The sequence below is a fragment of the Monomorium pharaonis genome, chromosome 1, assembly GCF_013373865.1.
Source record: "Monomorium pharaonis isolate MP-MQ-018 chromosome 1, ASM1337386v2, whole genome shotgun sequence".
Lineage (NCBI taxonomy): Eukaryota > Metazoa > Arthropoda > Insecta > Hymenoptera > Formicidae > Monomorium > Monomorium pharaonis.
This window is the reverse complement of record NC_050467.1, coordinates 26,305,005-26,327,124: the sequence shown is the minus strand read 5'-3', so window position 1 is coordinate 26,327,124 and position 22,120 is coordinate 26,305,005. Positions and strand designations below refer to the sequence as shown.

At 26.8% G+C, this 22,120-nt stretch overlaps 2 protein-coding genes across 5 annotated transcripts in view; both read right to left on the bottom strand.

Moving 5' to 3' along the window:
- LOC105833215 (tachykinins) overlaps window positions 1-8,359 on the bottom strand; it is a 53,581-nt gene extending 45,222 nt beyond the window's left edge. For 2 of the 4 annotated variants that reach the window (XM_012674773.3, XM_012674772.3), the window contains exon 1: window positions 8,190-8,357. The gene's annotated coding sequence lies outside the window, so the exon portion shown is untranslated. Of the gene's footprint in view, window positions 1-8,189 lie in introns of all 4 variants that reach the window. The other 2 variants (XM_028192281.2, XM_012674771.3) reach the window with 2 other exon arrangements.
- Window positions 8,360-12,128: 3,769 nt separating this feature from the next.
- LOC105833218 lies at window positions 12,129-21,796 on the bottom strand. The gene is made up of 12 exons (XM_012674779.3): window positions 21,378-21,796; window positions 20,957-21,193; window positions 20,375-20,791; window positions 20,056-20,278; window positions 19,646-19,865; window positions 18,582-18,873; window positions 17,078-17,335; window positions 16,448-16,684; window positions 15,189-15,599; window positions 14,513-14,735; window positions 13,949-14,168; window positions 12,129-13,481 (listed from the first exon to the last, which is right to left on the bottom strand). The coding sequence occupies exons 1-12, from the start codon at window positions 21,609-21,611 to the stop codon at window positions 13,187-13,189; spliced, it is 3,267 nt and encodes a 1,088-aa protein (XP_012530233.3). The 5' UTR covers window positions 21,612-21,796; the 3' UTR covers window positions 12,129-13,186.
- Window positions 21,797-22,120: the final 324 nt, after the last annotated feature.

Below are 22,120 nucleotides of genomic sequence, written 5' to 3'. Positions count from 1 at the left end.
TCCCTCAGAATCAGCATCAAACGTCAAACAATATCGCTCAATGTTTATTTTTTCACATTTATAATAAAAATTAATTCCGTTAAAACATTTGTTAAAAATATAATTCATTAAACATATAAAATACTATGCAATCCAAAAAACGTTTTAAAAAATTTATTAAACCGAAAAAAATTTTATTTCAAAGAATATACTGACATAAAAATTTACAATTATAATTATAGTAAATAATTGAATAGATTTGCAATCAAAAATTTTAAATTAAATTTCTCTACTAGTTAGATCCATTTAAAATTATACGACAGAAAGAGAAAATTTGTTAGCGATCAAAATTAATAAAAAAAAATTTGCTTATTTTATTAATTTTTAATCTTAAATATTTGGGCATTTTATTAAAGAATTTATAAAAAAGAGATTAAAAATTAACTAAATTTTTAAAAAAGAAAAGCGTGTGATAAACTACTGTAACGTATATGTATATTAATTATCATTGCGCACATTAAAAAACTGTGTAACATATAAAAATATAAATTAATTTTATATAGAAATTATATAAATTTTACAGTAAGACAACATAATTTTGCTGAAAATGTTTTATTTAAAAAATGTTTATTAATTTTACATTCTATGAAATAATGTAGATCGTACGACAGAAGTATTAGCAAGCAAGTAGTACGAGCAAGTCAGTATGTCTGAGATATATATATCAGACATACTAAGCAATATCCAAAATTAATTGTTACTTATCACGTAATTTTATATAATTTTAAATAGAATTTTTGCAAAAAGAGCGACGATAATTATCATCTTAATTATTACTGATATTTCACGATTTTCACCAAGTTCGTTAGGCGTTTTATATATATATATATATATATATATATATATATATATATATATATCGCAGCAAAAAAATTTTAATTAACTACCCATCTTTACAGTCAGAACATAATTAGCATTTTTCGTACTTTTTAAACAGATAAATTGTCTTATACGAATTCATCCAATTAACTATGTCCAATTTTCAATATAACTGAAAATTATGTACATAATTGTGAATTTATTCCCGTATTATTGACAACAACGTGACAGTTTAAACACGTTTAAACAAATAGGAACAATTAATAAATTTATGAGAGAAAGACTAGCGAATGTAAAGTACCCCAACAATTTTTATTATCTCGTCTCACAATATACGGCTTTAGCAAAATTCTAATTTATTGTTTTGTTAGATGTACGTAATATACAAAATTATACGCATGAGAATGGTATTGCACGTTATCAAAAATTTTCGGTAAAGAAGGATTAATTATAAACTGAATTAGGAATAAGTAAAAAGAATTTCAACTTAAAACAAAGAACGATATATAAAACTAATAAAATCTGTCATATTTGCACAAAGAAATAGCCTCATAAGAGCTTTTAGACAAATACATCAGAAGACAAATATGTCGACAAAGCATTTGCCGTCACCGAATAACTCGGTACATTTGCTCTACAGCATAAAATTGCGATTTGAATTTAGCTACTTGGATAAAAATGAACAAATGGACAATAAAGTATAAATGCACTAGTTGTAATATACGTACTATTTACGCAAAATAAGCGAATACTGCAATATATACGAACCAATGTAAATAGTTTTAACTTTGACATTTATTGATATTTTGCGTTCTGCGGTTAAATTTGATATATCTATGGATAAGTAATCTCTTGTGCGCACATGTGGAAATAGCAATTTACAAATTTGTCTGCTGGTAGAAACGTTTTTATTTTTTTTATTTTTTATTTTTTTAATTTAATTAAGCTCGAGTTCTCTATGTGAAGGTTAGATTAAAGTTACATGGAAATCAATGCTAATCTGTGAGTGCGGCATAGATTGTTTTACAGCTTTTATAACGAATGTTTCCCACAACATCGCACATTCATGTCAATTTGATCGAAGAATAATACAAATGATATTTTTCAAAAAAAAGGCACTCTGACATATTATCCAAATACCAAATCTTTATTGAATGAGTTAATTATAAAATAATTTATTAAAATTGCTAAATGTCACAAGATAGTCACGATATAAAAAGACAAATCATATTTTTAAAATATTAATAATAAACAGTCTTTATTTTAAAAAATAGAATCTTAAATTGTCAATTAAATGTAATAATTTGTAATAAAATTTGTTGTATAATAGTGTATGTACAATATAGCATTTTGTTTGTACGAATAGAATATGAAACAAAAGCCAATTAAAATTAAAGAATCAATTTGCAATCACGAAGATTTGAAACAAAAGCATTATACAATGCAAACACTCGATATAAACATTTGCATATTGCTGGTATATACATTATAAATTTTGTACATTAACAGAACTTTTACTAAAGATTAAATAATATAACATACAAATTTGATCCGCAATAAACAGTGGAAATACAACCTTATTGAACTTTAATCAAATTAATAACATCAGTCTTGATATTTTAAATATAAAGCTTATTATTATAACAAAAAAGCTCGTGTATTCCCGTGCATATTGCCGGTAACATCTCGGAACGTCGTATTAAGTCACGTAATATGTATGCATAACGTGGAATTCTTATTCATCATTTTATCCCTTTATATTACGTAATTTCGAACATCAGAATACAAGATTTCAAAATATTATTTCTGTTTTAGAAAGTTTAATCAGTTGACGGAGCATTATAATGCGCTTAGGAATGTAAAGCCATTTTCATTCTATTGTTTGAAATACCCAATCTATGGTTACATGGACTCAATGGGACGAGAAATCCCTGAATATGTCAAAACGAGGTGTTCAATGATTTGTTATCAGTGATTATCATTAATAGAGTTTTAATATTCAAAATCTGAAATATTTCTCTGCCTATTGCAGTGAAACATAACGTTATTATATCAAGAAAGAAAGAGAGAGAGGGGGGAGGGAAGAGAGAGAGAAAGAAAGAAAGCTTAAGTATCATCTGTATCAAGTATCAAAAAAAATGCATAATCAATATCACAAAATTAAATTACTTATTTAATTTTATGACTTAAAGATAAAATAATAAATATATACAACACTAAATCTGTGCACATAATATTTTATCAGCTTTTAAAGCAAGAAGAAACATTAGTTATTCTAATTTCTACACTAATAAAACTTATAGAAAAGTATTTAACATTATTGACTACGCAACTAATCACAATTTTAATTAGATTCAACGAATGTATCCCGATGAGGATTACTAATTCTCTCATAAGGAGAAGTTCCAGAAATTGAGTCTATAATTCGCTATTCTCTTGCATTCCTTGCCTTATCTTTATCATTCCTTAAGCTGTAATTTCTTTAGTAAGTTGTTCTGAAAACTCATCCAATTGCCTTTCTATGTCTGCTATTTTCTATGCAAAAATAACAAATAAACAAAGGATATGTAGTAGGATTAATAACATTATTTTCTTTCTCACTAATTTATATGCGCATTGCAATAATGTATTAATTAAATAAATTAAATAATTAAAAAATGTTAAATGTTAAATGTTAAAATAAATTGTTTTTTTGTTTTAAGAAAATTATTCAATAATTTAGGTATAGATATGCAAAAATAAACAGAACAAAGATAAAAAAATAATACATAAAATTACAAAATTAAAATAAAGTAAAAAATAAAAGTTTACTAGCAATTAGCAAACTTGTATTTATAAGAATAATAATTCTAAAAACTAGAAAATTCTATAAAATATAACTTTTGTATGCAGATATTACAAAGATATAAATTTGTAATTTTTGCAATTCTTTACAGTTTAACATTACAAAATAAAGATACTTTAATGGATTATGAATCTTGATTTCTCAACTGAATTACGATTAAGCTTAAAATAACATTTATTTATCCTCATGAATATTAAAATTTGCAAATTTCATTAACGTTACGGTTTGATTACACTTTGGCATTATTTTAATGAATTATTCTGTTAATTAAATCAATTAATTATTTCAAAATGTCATAACAAGTAGCTTAAAAAAATTCTATGTAAAATCTTATACATACATATATATATATATAAACAGTTTAATATTATGTAAACTTTAAAGATAAAAGTCCTGTGAAACAGTAAATGATAAATAAGTTAAGTAATCCAGTAATTTTAATTTACTCTTAAAATTTACTTTAAAATTATTAAAATATTTTAGTATTTTATAAAAATAATTATGTTAAATATTTGCTGTATCAAATATTTACTAAAAATACGACAACGTTGTTTATTGTTAAAATATTGTAATCAAGTCATGATTACAGCAAAGTTGGCAAATCGCACAGATCACAGACATAATTGCGTAATCAAATAATTAAAACAGTTGATCATGAGAGAGCGCGCATATTGCATAAGAATTAGCTGGATAATAAAACATTTGAATAAATTATAAGTTTGTAATTAATCTTCTGACTTAATTGGATTACTAGAGAGATTATTGTAAGAGATTATATTATATAAAACTTGCTAATTACTTTCTTTATTTCCACACACACACACACACACAAAATATTAAAAAAAAGAAAAGAAAAGAAATTTATATATTTACTTAATATATAAACAAGAGCATTATATTTCTCTTGTTATTCTCTTTAAAAGCAGCAATAATGCTTTTAATAGAATTAGTCATATTTACACATAATCACGATTTAAATAAAAAGCCTGAAAATTAACTTTTAAGCGTTTTTCTTCCGCAAAATACCAAATATTAAAAAATTTTAACGCTCCAACGATAAGATCGAAATAATGCTCCAATGCTCAAAAGATTTCTTATCTTAAGATCTGTCTACAAACTCCTAGACAGATGACCACTTCCCCGAATAAAAATTTTCACCATGAAAAAATATCGTGAGTTGCATACGTAGAATCAGTGAGAGAGCAAGTTTACTCGCCGATTTTCGAATTGATAAAAACATGAGAAAGGTCCGCGGAATGGACAAGTACGATGAAATTTAAAAGTTTTTCCACGTCCCAGGATATACTTCCATTCGATAGAAACTTCGGCACTTATACCGTTCATGTCCTGCAGAGTCCGATAAATACAATGTGCGTTCCCCTCGGAGAATATTGGTTTATTGTAGCAGATGACTCGGTCTCGCGCTAACGAGCAACAGTAGCGGCGTTAACTTCGTGACGTAAGGTATATCTCATCGACGTTGGTGTAAAACCGCATTTGAAGTGACCGCGCGGGAATAGGTATCGCAATCGTAAAGCATTGGGAATTAAGACTGTCTCCGTGTGAGATTGTTCCATGCTCCCCAAACAGAGCGGCATTCCGGCGCATGTCAAAATTGCTTTCGATCGCTTCTTGCGCCGTATAAAACATAAAATTGCGACATGCAATTCAGGATTCTTTCCGTGTTTTTATTTTTTGTGTGAATAAAGAAATTGTGATCTTGCGTAAAGCTATCTGTGTATTGCAATAATAATAAATGAGCAGTTTTCAGAATAGCTTCAAATAGAGAGAGAGAGAGAGAGAGAGAGAGAGAGAGAGAGAGAGAGAGAGAGAGAGGGGAAAAAAGAGAGAGAAACCGATTTAGAATATTAAAGACATATAGTTATGTTGATTACTAAAGATTAAAGAACATAGAGAACTCAAATAAATTTCAACAGTCATTAAATTGCAAAGAAATATAAGTTTTAAATTTAGAAGATTTGATTAAAAAATTTATTTTGCAAAATATTTTTATAGTTGAAATATGATAAAAGCAAATCTTAAAAAAAAATACTAGTTAAATAGTTGGTTATTCTTTTTATTATTTAAAGGTCATACGTTAATTGAAAAACAGCTGCATTAAAATGTTAGAGAATATTTGTACCAACTGGAAAGACAGAAAAGGTTGACGTAGAAAATGCGAAACGATATATTAATGCACAAAAAGTCAATGCACAGAAATAAAAGATATATTAAATAAAAATGTTAAAAATACTTTAATATTATGTTGCATGTATTATATTTCTATAACTATATAAAATAACATTTTTTGTCTTTTTATCTTTGTGTGTGTGTGTGTGTGTGTGTGTGTGTGTGTGTGTGTGTGTGTGTGTGTGTGTGTGTGTGTGTGTGTGTAAAAATATCAATACCAGTACGTCACTTTGTTTTTAGACTATATTTCCTAAACAAAAGCCAAAAAATAAAACTGTGAAAAATAAATGCAAACTCAAAAGTGTCTTTTATTAGTTAATATAGTTTTATAATACTATTTCGTATTTTGTAGTAATTAATATTTTCATAACATAATCCAAAAAAAACGTCTAAGAAATTGAGTCCTCACAACTGACACAGATAAAATTCAAAAGCTTCCGATAAATTCAGACATGACCTTGTGAAGGAATCTGTTTGATATTGTACTTTTCATCACATATTAAAATATGCTAAAATATGTGATAAATTAAACTTTGTATATTCCAACATAAAATAATATAAAACATTTAAACTTTGTTAAGCAATATTTTTATGACATAATATAACACAGTAACATAAATTTCTAAAAAATTGTAATTTAAGTTTTATATCATGTAAAAATAAAGCATAGTTAAATCATAAAAATGATGTCAATATAGAATAATTCTCCCAATCAATTTTGAACAAAGTGTAACTTGTACATGTAATTTGATATTTAAACAAGCTTTTGGTAGTTTCTGTTTCAAAACGGTATGACTACAATAATACAATAATACTAATATCAATGATTTCTATCGGTTCAATACACTAACTATTACCTCAACTCAAGAAAGACTTATTCTTTCATAAGATTTAATAGATATTTAAAATTAAATTTTAAGAGATAATTTACGCAGTAAAGAATATCAAAATAAAATTAATGTAACGCTCTTAATCAACTTTATATAAAAAGAAATCTGTCTCTTTGATATAAGGCTACATATTACATCGGAAGCCTGTTGCTTCTATGATATAATCGAACATTGGCACGAAACTCGACTTTTGTCTGCGGATTAAACGAGATGTTGAATTAACTTTGCACAAAACTAAATTAAAGGAACAATAAATTTTTGTTATTACAACAAAGTATAGTTTGTATATACTTTAATATTTGAAAAGGCCTTACAGTTTATTCTCCCCAAAAATAAGATAAAAAAATGAAGTAACACTTGTAATGTGTCAATAATTTACCGAGCCAATACAAACTTCACTTTAGTCAAAGAGAAACCCTTATCTTTCCATAAAAATAATAAATATTTGGTAATAACAATTAAAGAAATAATTTAAGCAATAGGGAAAGAGTGTGTAGATATATGAATATCTAAGCCAAATCTAAGAATATTATGCTAAAAGACTACAATTATATTAACTGTACATCGTTAGTTTCAAGAAATTACTCTGATCATTTGTACATAACTTATCTATCGTATATTTATTTATTTTTTATTAATCTCATTATTTCCCTTCTTCCTTGACTTTGTGTTCGAAAATTCACATAAGAAATAATTAACTTTTCATGAAAGTTCTTCAAGCAGTTTCGTCTTAATAACCATACATTTTGTGTAGTTTATGAGTATAATAGTCAAATTTATAAGATACACACAACTCATAAACTCTTAATCTACGAAAAGCAAGAAAATTAAAGACTCTAGGAAAATTAATATTAAATCTATCAACTGGACGCGAATATTTACTTGAACTTTTGATCTTAAGAAGAGACTAATATATAAATTTACTTTATTATAATTTATTCAGTAATAAAAATTATTATCTCCGCAATTTCTTCTTATAAATTAATTCTGTTTAAAAGAAATCAAAATTACTTCTATTTCACTAAAAAATTTTTTTTCGTAACATATACATATTATAGTTGTCAATAATTTAAACATTTTCTTATATTTGTAATACAAATTTACATATATTTCTAATTTTAACAATTTATATTTAGACCTTTTATAAAATATAAGTTTTATTAATTTAGCCTATAAATTACATTATTTAGACTGTCATAATAAAATTTATAATTTTTATATTTGTCTTCATGTATTTTTTAAGTAAAACTGAATATAAGAATATATTACAAAAATATATGAAAGAGATAAAAAGAAATACATTAGCAATTAATTATAAATCCTATAAACCATATTACTTTTTAGAAAAATTAATAACAGCACTTAAACAATACATGCCTACAAAATTAAAAATTAAAATCACTTACCTTTCGGAAATAAGACCAAAGACGTCAAAAAATACGGCGATCAGTGAGAGTAAGTTCAGGAGCTTGACAATCCGTTTAAATTCGACAATCCTCAATATCTCAAAGGGAGACCTGCTCGGTATGGCAAATACCCGTCAACTGACTCAATTCAAAGCTCCGCGTGCTTGAAGTTATACGTAACGCCAGCGGCGCGATGACGTCATGGAACACAGAGACCAATCGGAGGCTGAGCTTGCGCCTTAAACAGGGGTAGGACGGCCCCCACCGATCGGTTCAAGGGGAGCTTGCACCTGGACATGAACGGTGATTCGAACGGCGATTGCCTGTTCTCCTTTTTTGCGTGCGATCTCCCCCCCTCCCTCTCTTTTTGCTCACATCCTCGATCGCGTACTTCGCCCACGTGAAAAATATTCAACCGTAGCGTCGATGACGTGCCGTCGCACGCTGGTGAATGAAAAGGCGTTATAAAACCAATTGTCGTTATTAAACGGATGGCACACGATATCGCATTTGGTGTGATGAGTTTACTTTGCTATCTCTGCTATCCTCGTCGTTTACGTCTCGATTGATGATCGTCGCCCGACTTATCTAAAAAAAAAAAAAAACGAATTAGTTACAATTTTTTACGTTTTACAAATTAAACAAAGTAAGAAAAATATACACTCTAATTACCTTGCACAATAAATGCCAGTTAATGTTAAAATAATTGACGATCAAACAATATAGCTTTTACACTCAAAGACGTTTTTTTCTTTCGCACTTTAACGTAAATTAATCTTTTTCTTAAACTTGTCGAAAAAACGGAGAAAATGAGATTCTCCTCATATTTTATGAAATTGTAGTTTCAATGTTTATAATAAGAGAACTTGACTAGGAAAAGCCGACTGTCAACATTTTATTAATTCAGAATTTAAAAAATAAGAAAAAGTATTTAAATTATTCTTCTCTTTCTGCTTATGCTACAATTTAAAAATATAATAAAAAATGACAATAAACACATATAAAAAAACATTTAAAAGATTATATATCTTATATTTAATCTTATCTTTACGTTTTAATTTAATTAAAATCGATTATATGCGAGCAAATAGATAAATGTCATCATATTTCAACAGATTCTTACGTAAAAAAAAATTACTGTTATTAATACTTCACACATAAAATTATGTACACAAGAGTGATCATGATGTAACAGGACATGAAACAGATACTATAAAAAAAAACCACTATAAAGGAGTACAGTTTTTATAGCAAGCCACAGTCATTATAAAGTCCCTATAAAAGTCTACTGGCTCATTAAGTTTTGCAACCAAAAACAATAAATGTTTGCAAATGTCCTTTTTTCTATTAATCAGAATACATTGAGCAACCGAGCCATGTAATTATTCTCGATATTACCAACCGAGAGAGAATTTCACCAGAATTATTTATGAAGAGATATATGTATCTAGAAAGACACTGTTCTCATCTTCGCATTAAACTTCGAACTATCAGACACTTTTTATTATGCTTCTCTAAAGCAGACAAGCAAAAATATAAATTAGGCCTATTTGCCAGACCAATGTAGCTTAACTTTAAACTCAATTTAACTTTCTATCTTTTTCAAGTTCTTAGTATTAAAGCAGTTCTAAGAAAATGAAAAGGAAGTGAAATCGAGTTTAAAGTTGAATTATATTGGTGCAAACAAATTCCCAACACGGTTCTTTTTAGTAATGATACGTGATCAATAATAAAATGTGTAACATTTGTGCGTAATATTTTTGTAATACTAGTCTAAAATCGTAATAACGCTGTAAATGCAGAGATATAAATGTCGCTCGAAAAAATAGATGTGATAACCAAATTAGAATCGCAAAGCTCGTGCTAATCGCTTTCTTTTCTATCTCTGTTATCTTAAATCTTTATGGAAATTTTTATAAAGATTTATAGAATACAACTTGAGTAAGTAACTTTATTGTTCTGAAGTTTGCATTGAAAATTTAATAAGCACAGACATTTGTAGCATTTGTACTAACTTTTATACCAAGTGCTTTGACTTTTATTGATCTGTTATTTTTAATTATTATATATAGTAACATTCAGCAGCATCTGTCTTACATCAAAAGTACCCTTTAAAGATAAATGTTATTTTAATGCGTTGACATGTAAATTTTAATGGCACATTTTGAATGAAGAAAAAAGCATTTGCTAATCAAACGTGTCATATGTTCGTCATTATCGATTAACAAGATTCTCCCATTACGCAATTACAATATATCTTGTTATCCAACTGTTACAAAACTGCCGCGATAAAATAAAAAGTAAATATAAAAGTGCACAAAAATATATGTCACTTATATATATTAAGTTGGAAAGAAAGTAATGTATTTTTTTAGTCAATTTTAATTAAAAAAGATAAAAAATAATATTTGGTTACAAAGTTCTAAAACATTTGATGGTTTAAAAACATATTTTATCAAAAAGGTAAGAGTAGCTAATTAGAATTATATTATTCTGCAGTTTTAACAAAAACATCGTTTATTTTACTTTTCAAACAGAAGAAAGCAACAGAAGTGTATCCGATCGATCACTCGCGATTTACGCCTTTAACCGCGAACGAAGAAGAGTTCTTCGTGAACGAAGAAAAAGTTACCTTATAACACTCTTGTAGAGTATTTTTATAAGAGCTGATGTATTACATAAAAGACAAGAGAAGGTAGTCGACGCCATTATACTGACCTTTGAGAAAAACGTGTCATGTGCGGTTTACGAACGCATACATAACAGTTTGTATGTAGCATCCTTAAATTGGTGTGTGTGTGTGTGTGTGTGTGTGTGTGTGTGTATCTGTAGCTGTGTGTTTATAGAAAAGAAGTCGATAGAGGCATTATCTTCGGTGTTCCATCTTTTCTGTCGAATCGTGAAAAGAAACCAGTTGTCGCTTTTTACAAAGTATTATACTATAAAATAACATTATTTATATTATATTAAGAAACTTTAGAAAAGAAATAACTCTCTTCTTCTGTTATAATTTTTTAATTTCTTATCGTTAAATTTCTTAACAAGTGAATCCAAAATAACAATGTAATTAAAGTAAAGTTATTAAAGTAAAGTTATAGCTGCAGTTAATCAAGAAACAAATTTTATCAATTATTCAAGTTCTTTAATTTACAAATCTTTTAAGATATAAGTTATCTTTTTACAATTAAAATTCTTAAAAACAGATTGATAAGTTACATATCATGTTAAAATCGAAAAATTTATGTGTTATACACATTACAAAATTTTCCGATTAAAAAAGTAACGATAGCTTGTAAGGAGTTTGAGAGATGCGATTGCGACATTTGCAAGAAAATAAAATGGCTTCAGTTTCACAGACGATCTGTTACAAGAACTGTTACTAGCGTTCGGAAGAAAATATCCTTGAGTGATTGTCTCCAATGCTCTTCTTCGCGAATATTATGTGACACATGTAATCTATACATAGAATATTTTCTAAATTTTTATCGAATTGTTTTCATAATACCTGTTCTATCTGTTTGTTATCTGTCTGTTTGTGTATACATATATGTGTATATTAAATTTTGTACTTTTATTGTTATTGTAATTACTTTTTTGTATTTTTGTTTAATTTTAAATGTATAAAATATGTTTAAAAATTTCGCTAATTGGAATTAACAATATATAATTTTATATTGAATTTAGAGAGATGTATACTGTTACAGAATTTCTTGATATTATTTCAAATTATTTGAAGTAAATTTCTTTTTATTATTTCATCTCATTTAAGCATATCTATTTATTAATTTTAAAATATCTTTTTTTACGTATTGCTGCACCATCCTTTTGTTTTATGTACTATACAAACGAGCAGGTGGCCCATCACACAATGCAAACGTCCGCTAGATTTATATCGTAAATTTAATTAACGTCGAAACTAAAAATGTATTACCACTACTGTTTTTCTCGCAGACATTTTATTTCCATATTTTTTCGCTAAAATTCATATGGCGTTTACATATAATAAAATATTTCTTACGAATCATACGCTAAAAAGTTACACAGTTAATTAATACAATTTATATCGTATTAAAAGTTCTTAAACAGGTAACAGATATGTCCATTTTTGTTAATAAAATATTGTTAATAAAATATTCTTTTTAATTGTATAATTAATTAAAAAAATGTTATATTGATAACTTTAATTATTTATCCTTATAAACAAAAAATAAAAAGTAAAATTTAAACTTTCTAAAAAACTCTTCACATACTTTACGGATTAAGATATTTTTAAACTAAATTGAAATTTTTTTATATTCTTTTATCAAAATGGCAAAAATTAATCGACAATAGAAACGAAAATTATTTATATTTTCTCTTTAAACTTTTTTTATTTTTGTTTCTACTTTGTATCTCTGCTTATACTTCTTTCACTTAATAAAAATTACAATGCTTTTTTAATACATTTGTACAGCCACTTATTTGTTGAAATATATAACATTATTTTATTACTTTAATCTTCATACAATTGTCTCCTTACATTTCGATACTCATAGTTTAGTGCGAAAAATATCATACCACTTCGATCTGGTCTTTTCTTAAGCTATCGCGTTAGATACAAAGTACATCTTCTAAACAAGGCCGTTTTAGCAGGATCGTTCAATCGGCTTTTTCTCGTAAACGGAAGCAAAGGGTAAAGGATACGATTGTGAAAATTCTAAAGAATAGGTCACATAGATATAATGGAATCAGACCAATCCTCAGTATGCGTATCAATATGTCAAAAAATTGTTTTCACATAATCCCGAAAAACAGAGAAAGGTTTCAAATAAAACAAAAAAAGAGTATATAATTTATGTAGTAAAATATTTAAATATTACTTTTTACGTCTATAAATAATTACATAAATTCCACACTCGAGCAACATAAACAGTGGTACGCATTCAACTCATCCATATTTAAACGATTGAATTAATATTACTTACAATATTAAACTACTCATCATATCTGTTAATATGTTACATCTGCTTTTTCTTGCGCAATTTAGACGCAATGTATATATAATTATAACAAAACTTTATCAATAGTTTTATTGCAAAGAATATGCTAAATATTATTATGAAAAGATTAAGAAACAGAAATGCATAAACATCAATCAAGTTTTGTTCCACCCAACTCTGAGATCTAAGCGCCGTTGCTAAACTTCCATTTGGATGACGGACGACGTATTCGATGCTCCAAATAGCTAAATCTAATGGCGGTAATGGCCGATCTCGGAATTCACTGGATAATTGTTTCATGTTTTTTGTATAACTACACAAAAGATATTAAACCTTTATGGTCACTATTTTAATTGTCGGAACATATTTTTAAACCCCTTAATAATGTGTTAACACCAAAAATTAAAAAATGCAAAGTAATTATAATAAAACCCCAAAAATGTCAGTGAGGTGTGACACACCTTACGGTGACCAACTTGTTGCAAATCCAAAGTGTGACCACCGAAGGTTAATAATATATCAATAATATCAATAATTTTATAAATAACAGAATATTATAAAATAAGCCTAAATATAAAATACGCATAAACAAAAAGAAAATTTTATAAAATATTATTCTTTGTATATATATAATAATTATATATTATATTTATTATATAATACATATATTATCAATTTATTATATGATTTGTTTAGATAGATGTTACTTGAAAAGATTATATTGTTTACTTATCAAATAATAATTTATTTAATTATTTTGAAATATTAATTAAAATATACCTTTCATTGTATAGTACTTCTTCTATCGCATGTAGTATGGACTGTGTAGATAAAGTTTTAAAATCCAAACGTATGCCAACACCTTTAGCTACTAATATTTCCGCATTAGATTTTTGATCATAAAAGAAAGGTGTAATAATCATTGGTATACCTTCCCAGATTGCTTCTTGTGTACTAAGAAGACCACCATGTGTCCAAATTGCTTTTACATTTCTATGAACTAAAAAAAAATTTATTACAAAAAATTTCAATTTATTATCTATCTATATATATATATATATATATATATATATACACACACACACATATAATACTACGCATACATTTACATGCATATAAGAGAACATATCACAATAATATCCAAAAAATTAGATATTACAGATTCCAATCGTCAATAAAAGAATAGGTCAAACACATTAACTTAAATATAAAAATGTTTTAGAATGTATAAATAGTAATAGCTAATTAAATAAACGTAAAATGTATATGTCGATTATTAAAGTCTTATAAAAAATATATCGAGTCTCATGTTTCTTTTAAGAATCAAATGATAAAATTACATACACAAAACCTCTCTTTGTGGTATCCATTTCATAACCATTACGTTATTTGGTATTTGAAATGATATTTCATTATCTAACTTCCAAAGTACTCGTTGCTTCAATTTTGAAAAAGCCAGTAGAACCGCTTTTATCTTGTCTTGCCTGAAAGTTTTCCATTTTACATTTGTTCCTAACGATATTACGATGGCACCACTCTTTGCTTCGTCAAGAAACATACGCATGCCCTACAAAATAATAATTAAAACATTTTGATGACATATAAAATATACAATATAATATCAAAACAACTAGTTATTAGTAACCGATACATTTACAAACCAAATTATTTATAAACGGATATATTTTCAATTCATTTACACATATAAGATTTGTCTTAATCAGATTTTTTTTATTTTATTATTTATGTTAAATCTTATTAATTGTTCATTATTTAATATATAATAAAGAACATTTCTTTATTATAATATTCTAAATAGAAAATAAATATTTGTAGAAATTTGAACTTCATTTATATCCGATGCAAGGAAAAAGATAATAAGATTTTAACGATCTTTGAATAGTATTTCAACATAATTTTATTCAAATTGCATTTTCTTAAAGACGCGTAGTCTTTTTGCTAATATATTATCTTTATTGTTATTTTCACTATTTTTTAACTAAAACTCTATTTGACTTACCTCAGGATACGTTAAATCTCCAGTAGATAGTTGTGCAGCTTGAATATGCAATCCTCCAGTCTCCAGAGCGTTCGGTGGCAATAGAATCGCATGTTGAAATGCAGAATGACTATTTATTAATAGGATATTAAATCTATCTTTTTCTATTTCATGTAATGGCCTGATCGTGTGGCCTATGTATTTTTCAGCAGTCCGTTGAACAATAGGCAAATAATAATAATGGCGCAAGAGATCATCCACGATATAATAGAGAGTATTGCATGTTTTCTGCCACAAACCTATAGGTTTTGCAATGTTTGCACTTATATAAGGATAAATAGTTGGATAACTTGAACCACCGATAAAATCCTTCAACCATGGTGGAGTACCTAACGGAATAAGACCTACTATAGGTGGGTTACCTTTGGCAATCTGTAAAAAACATTTATGAGATAATAATGGCAAAATTGCTACAATTAAATAATTGTTATTTTATAATGAATAAATAAAATTAAGATAATTAAATGCTGTTTTACAAAAAAAAATTGGTCATTTTTATTAGCAAACAATACAGTTATACATTTCGTATAACAAACATACGTATTTAAAAATATAAAATTATAATCGTATTTTTCAATAAATACTGTACTATAATTTTGGCTAGCTATATAACGCATTGATAAATTTAAAAAATCTCAGTATAGATATGCACGGTGTACATAAAAAAAATTTATCTAAATTTCTCTCAAGGCATAATTACCATTAAAAAGGTATCTTTTTATGCAAGAATAAGATCAAATACAGATTGTTTTAAAATGCGTTATAATTTATGTTGTAAGAATTCTCTTTTTAAATAATTGGTATATAAATTTAACAAGTAGAAAAATTAATTATTATCTATATATTTTTCCAAAATTTTTCTTAAATTTTTTTCTGAACGACTTATATTTCAATGTATTTTTAAGTAACAAGCGTAAATAATTATTTGTATCGCTGACTATAATTAAACATTTTCAAAGCTACGCAATATCTTGTTAACAAAATTTGACTTACAAAACTACTTTGGTCGCTTGCAACTTGAAAAAGAAATTTAAAATGTAAGAAGCATGTATAAATTTGTAAAAATAAGTGTTATAAAGAAGATCCGAAAATCTAACTGACTGTAGTATAATCTGTATTATATACTATAACTGCAATATAATCAGTAATATATTGTTATGCCCAAAAACCTTTACTTGCTAATAATTATAAATTATTAAGTATTGCATATCGTTATATACCTCCCACAATCCATAGAAACATTGACTTAAAGTAATATCCGTCACTATTACATCAAACTTGACAGTCTTGATCATTTCCAAAAGTTCTTTCGCTGCATTAGTTTGTGTCAATTTATCACATTTTACGATGGCCCATACATATACAGCATAAGCCGTATAAAATTCGTTGAGTTTTTCCCACTCGTCAGGACCATAATCCGCAAATTCGTCACTCGGGGTCATCTCATTTTCAAAAATCTATAAAATCTAATCTTGTAAATTTTGTAAATCTAGAAAATTCAATAAGAGAAAAAGAGGCAAGATGAGAACTATAAGGTATCAGTTTTTCTTAATTTTTGTAAAAATAAAATATTAATAAAAATATTGTTGAAAAAATATTTTAATGCAAAAAGAAAAATATTAATGAAGATATTATTTTATAATAAAAACTTTACAGTTAAACACGTCGAATGACTAAAAATAGACGCATAGTTAAAATTGGGTCAAAATGTTAATTATTATGTGTTGTAAAGAATTAATACTTATTTATTATAAAAAATAAATGTATGTTTCCATCCAAAATTGACTCTTATTGAACATATTGTACATTCAAAATGTGTCCTCGAGTCTTGTAATATCCAATATACTTACGGCATATGTTAAGTTTTGAGCAAGTTTATTTTCAATCTTAGTCTCGATTGTGCTCACTACGTGTACATAATGACCTTTGCGAAGCAGTTCTTTAATTATACTATTCATCCAGATATCATGGCTAGGTGACGGAAGAGGCTGAATCAATAAAATTGACAGTGGTTTTGACACTGTCACGAAATTTATTAAAATGTAACAAACAACGTAAAACAATATAATGATATAACTTGACATTGTGGAAACAGACGCGCAAGTCTCTTACATAGTCTTTCAATTAGATACTAAAACCGAAAGCACTCCAACGCCTCTAGTACATAAATAACTTTTAACGTTAAAAAAACGATAAACTCAACGACACGTAACTAACTGATAATATTGACATGCCGATATTTTACAAGAAAATAAACTTAAAAATTCTTTCCAATTTTTATTAGCCTTGGATATGTTCTAGTATATTAAAAATGGTAAATTTATTTATAAGTGCTCTTATTCACGTTAACGAATTAAAATACTTAAAAATACAAATATGAAGACTAATTACTTAACAAAGTCGACTTTTACATTTCTAAATGTAATTCATTAATAATTAAAATGGAACTTATGATAAGAACTTACGATAAAAAATATGCAAAAATGTGTTAAATAAGACTTATAAAATTTTTACGCGTGTATTTAAATTTTGGTAAATTTTATACATTTACCATCATCTTTAAAAACTGTAAAATATATTTTTAGAAAAAATTTAAAACTTTTATTTAAAAAAAATTTTTAATGTGTTTATTGTATAACATAATTATTTTCTACACTGTTGAAAAATATAAAGATGTCTATATGTATTGTTCCCAATCTACTCATTATTTTATAATAACTATAAAAAATTCACGTTTTAAATCTTAGTATAGATATTAAAAATATTTAAAAAAGTAATAAGAAAAACAAACAATCAAATAAAAAATCTGTTTTATCGCAAATTAATGAACTTAAAAATTTAATTAATAACTACAATATTTTAAAGCTGTGTAAATAATATTTCGTACTTATACATGTAATAATTATTATCTTTGCCTTGTAATTTAATTATAATAACTGATTTGTGCAAAAACTTAGAACAGAATCGTGAAACGAGATTAAAAAAACACGAAAAATATAGACAATTCCCAATAATAAACATATTATAACTTATTGTTAACAATAATATGAATGTCCAAATTTAAATTTACATTTACATATTTTCGCAGTGAAAGTTGTAATTTAGTCTTATTTATAATAATCACGTTATCAACGACACCATTATTTTTTTCTGTGAAAATATTCCTCATTTTATTTCGTATCAATTGTAGTAGATTACGACTAAACGTGCATATACCTCTGTCGTTATATTTAACAGAATTTTTTAAATATGTCTGTATCTACTTATATTACTTTGAATAAAAACTTTGCTACGTATTAATGAGTTATTTTATTTAGTGTCAAAGTATAATCTGTATTAATATTTTGCCACTTACACTTGTTTGTTTTTGCGCAATTTTGACGTAATATGTATACGATCATAATAAAAATTAATCAATATTTTTATTCCAAAGAATATACTTAACGATATTATTATAAAATTGAGGAATAAAAATACATAGACGTCGATTAGATTTTGTTCTATCCAGCTTTGAAACCTAAGCGGTGTTACTAAACTTCCATTCGGATGACGGACAGTGTATTCAATGCTCCAAATAGCTAAATCCAACGGCGGTAATGGCCGATCTCGGAATTCGCTGGATAATTGCTTCATGTTTTTTGTATAACTGTAAAAATTTTTTATTGTTAATAATTCAATACAAATTATTATTCACAAAGTTATTGTACAAAAGATAAATGAGGTGCTATAATGTCACCCTTTCCTCTTTTAATAGTATAGATTATACCATAGATGTGTGTATGTGTGTGTGTGTGTATTTTGATACTAAAAGCATAAATATCTCATAAAAATATTATATTTAATAGCAAAAATATCAAATGTAATGCATGTGCACGAAACAACTTCCCTCACCTACAAGACCGTTATGCAAACGCACGGAAAATTTCAATTCTGCCTGATATTCTTGCTATTAAATATAACATTATTATAAGATATCTATATTTTTAATGTCAGAATACACATACACACACTCACATGTAATATATCATACTATGAATCATCAGTATATATATATAAATATAATATATAAAACATAGTTATCTTGTATCGCGAATGACTGCAACGCTACGTGTATGATCATTTTAAATTAATTTTTTATGTGTTTCTATTATACGACATAATTTTAATTAACATTATCAGATTTTTACCTCAAAAATTATAAGAAATGTTTATTTGAAATGTTTTTTTTACTCTAAAGCAAAAACAAATCTTTTCATAACATTCTTCTTTTTATTTCTTTCTTTTATAAATAATTGTTTTAATTAAACTTTTTTAATTAATAAGATTATATTGGTTTACAAATTATTTAAAATAATTATGTTAATTCAGTGTTTAAATAATAACTTGTAATAATAAAACATAATCAAAATATGACATACCTTTCATTATAAAATATTTCTTCAACTGCGTGTAATATGGATTGCTTGGACAAAGTTTTAATATCCAAATAAATACCAACGCCTTTAGCTACTAACATTTGTGCATTGGATTTTTGATCCATAAAAAAAGGCATTACGATTAGTGGTATACCTTTCCAAATGGCTTCCTGCGTACTGAGAAGACCACCGTGTGTCCAAATTGCTTTTACATTTTTATGGGCTAAAAATAAAAAATTTATTATAATTTTAACTCTCATCAACTATAAGGTGCATCTAATTTGCATTTCTGTTATAAGAATGTGCATAAAAATTGTTATTGGATAATTTTCTTTGTGCATATAATCATGTAGGTATGTATGGGATATTTATTGTATTTTACTAAGTATTTTACTAAGAATCGAAAAATGTACATAGAACTTCGCTTTGTGGTATCCATTTCACAATCATTATATTGTCCGGTATTTGAAATAACATTTCAACATCTAGTTTCCATAACACTCGTTGCTTTAATTTTGATAAAGCCACTATAACAGCCTTGATCTTTTCTAGTCCGATTGGTTTCCATTTCACATTTGTTCCTAACGATATTACAATAGCTCCATTCTTTGCTTCATCAAGAAATACGCGCATATCCTGCAAAATAGTGATAATTTAAACATTTCTACACTCTAAAGTATTTTTAATATTCAACAGTTCTCTCAAATAATTTGAAAGAACAATTTCTCTTACCTCGGGAAGCGATTCAACTACTTCACCAGCAATTGGTTGCACGGCCTGGGCATTCAGTCCTGCAATTTCCAAGGTATTCGGCGGCAATGGAATCCCAGGCTCAAATGCAGAGTGAGTATTAATTAATACAATATTAATTCTGTCTTTTTCTATTTCGTGTAAAGGTCTGATTACGTGGCCCACGTATTCCTCAGCAAACCGTTGAAGAATAGGCAAGAAATAATAATGTCGTATAAAATTATCCGCAATATAATATAGAGTGTTCAATGTTCTCAGCCATAAACCTATTGGTTTAGCAATGGCTGCATGCGTGTAAGGTCGAACAGTCGGATAACTTGGACCACCAGTAAAATCCTTGAGCCAAGGTGCAGGACCAAACGGAATATATCCCACTATGGATGGTTTACCTTTAGCAACCTAAAAAAACATCTATAAAGTGACAATGGAAAAAGCTTAGACAAAACAGTTTTTTATAATAAATAGACAAAATAGAATAAATAAATTAAAATATTTTAATCGCTAGCAATTAAAAAATTAATCTTACAATTTCAGTTTACTAATAGTAAGCTGTTTCACTTTTACCTCCCACAATCCATAAAGGCATTGAGTTAAAGTAATGTCCTGCACTATAACATCAAATTCGACTGTCTTGATTATTTCTAAAAGCTCCTGCGCTCCTTTAGTTTTTATCATTGCGTTACATCCATCGATACCCCACTGATATGTAAAATATGCCGTATAAAGTACGCTATACCGTTCCCACTCAGACGGATTATAATCTTCAGCTTCTTCGTAACTTTCCATCATACCATCAAAAACCTGAAATAATAATAAATACTCTTTATTACAGTTCGGAAGAAAACTGTGATCTTACGTGTGTAAAATTTAAAATAATATTTTAAAACAAGAGAAACGGAGGAAAATTATATTCTCCCTTATTTTTTTCTTAATTGAAAATAATAATTTATCTAGAACATCTTTAAGTTACATAATATCTACTTACGGCGTATGTTAAGTTTTGCGTGAGTTTACCTTCGATCTTAACTTCGTGTATGCTTACTACGTGTACATGATGACCTTTACGAAGCAATCCTTTAACCAAATTCACTGCCCAAATATGATGACTAGTTGATGGAATAGGTTCCAGCAATAAAATCGATAATGGCTTCGACGTTGTTACAAAACCGATTAAAATACAAAAAACAAGATGAAACAATAAAATAAAATAACTTAACATTGTTGCAAAAAACCTCTCGCGTTGTCTTTCAATCAAATCCCAGGGCCAAATATATCAATACATCTAATAGAGTACCCTCCTCTTCTCATTTCAAGATAATAGTATAATATCGTTTCACGTAACAGAATAGCAAAATGACACATTGACATTTTCTCGATTTACTTAGCTAAATAATTATTATTAAAAAATGCAAAAAATGCACAAATACTGTGTACATAATATTCAGTATCTATTCATGCCCTACTACTGTCATTAAAAACGAAAACATTTGCATGCAAAAGATCATTTAATCAATGTAGATCATTATGTAATATATAAGAACAAAATCATTCTTATTTTACACAGAAAATTGTAATTATTTATTATGGTATCGAATACAGAATCTTTACTAGCAAATTTAGCAAAAATATTTAAGTGATATAAAATATAATTAAATAATTAATAAGTTTGATATGTAGAAATGCAATTAAGTTATGGAAACAATCAATAAACGAGCTAGTTAAAACATA

What these genes read in the sequence shown, in the direction of transcription:
- LOC105833218 (XM_012674779.3), bottom strand. Translation starts at nt 21,611, where the DNA reads ATGTTAAGTTATTTTATTTTATTGTTTCATCTTGTTTTTTGTATTTTA. An exon ending in GCCTTTATGGATTGTGGGAG is followed by an intron (nt 20,792 to 20,956) that starts GTAAAAGTGAAA and finishes ATGTTTTTTTAG; the next exon opens with GTTGCTAAAGGTAAACCATC. An exon ending in GAGATTTAACGTATCCTGAG is followed by an intron (nt 14,736 to 15,188) that starts GTAAGTCAAATA and finishes ATTATTTTGTAG; the next exon opens with GGCATGCGTATGTTTCTTGA.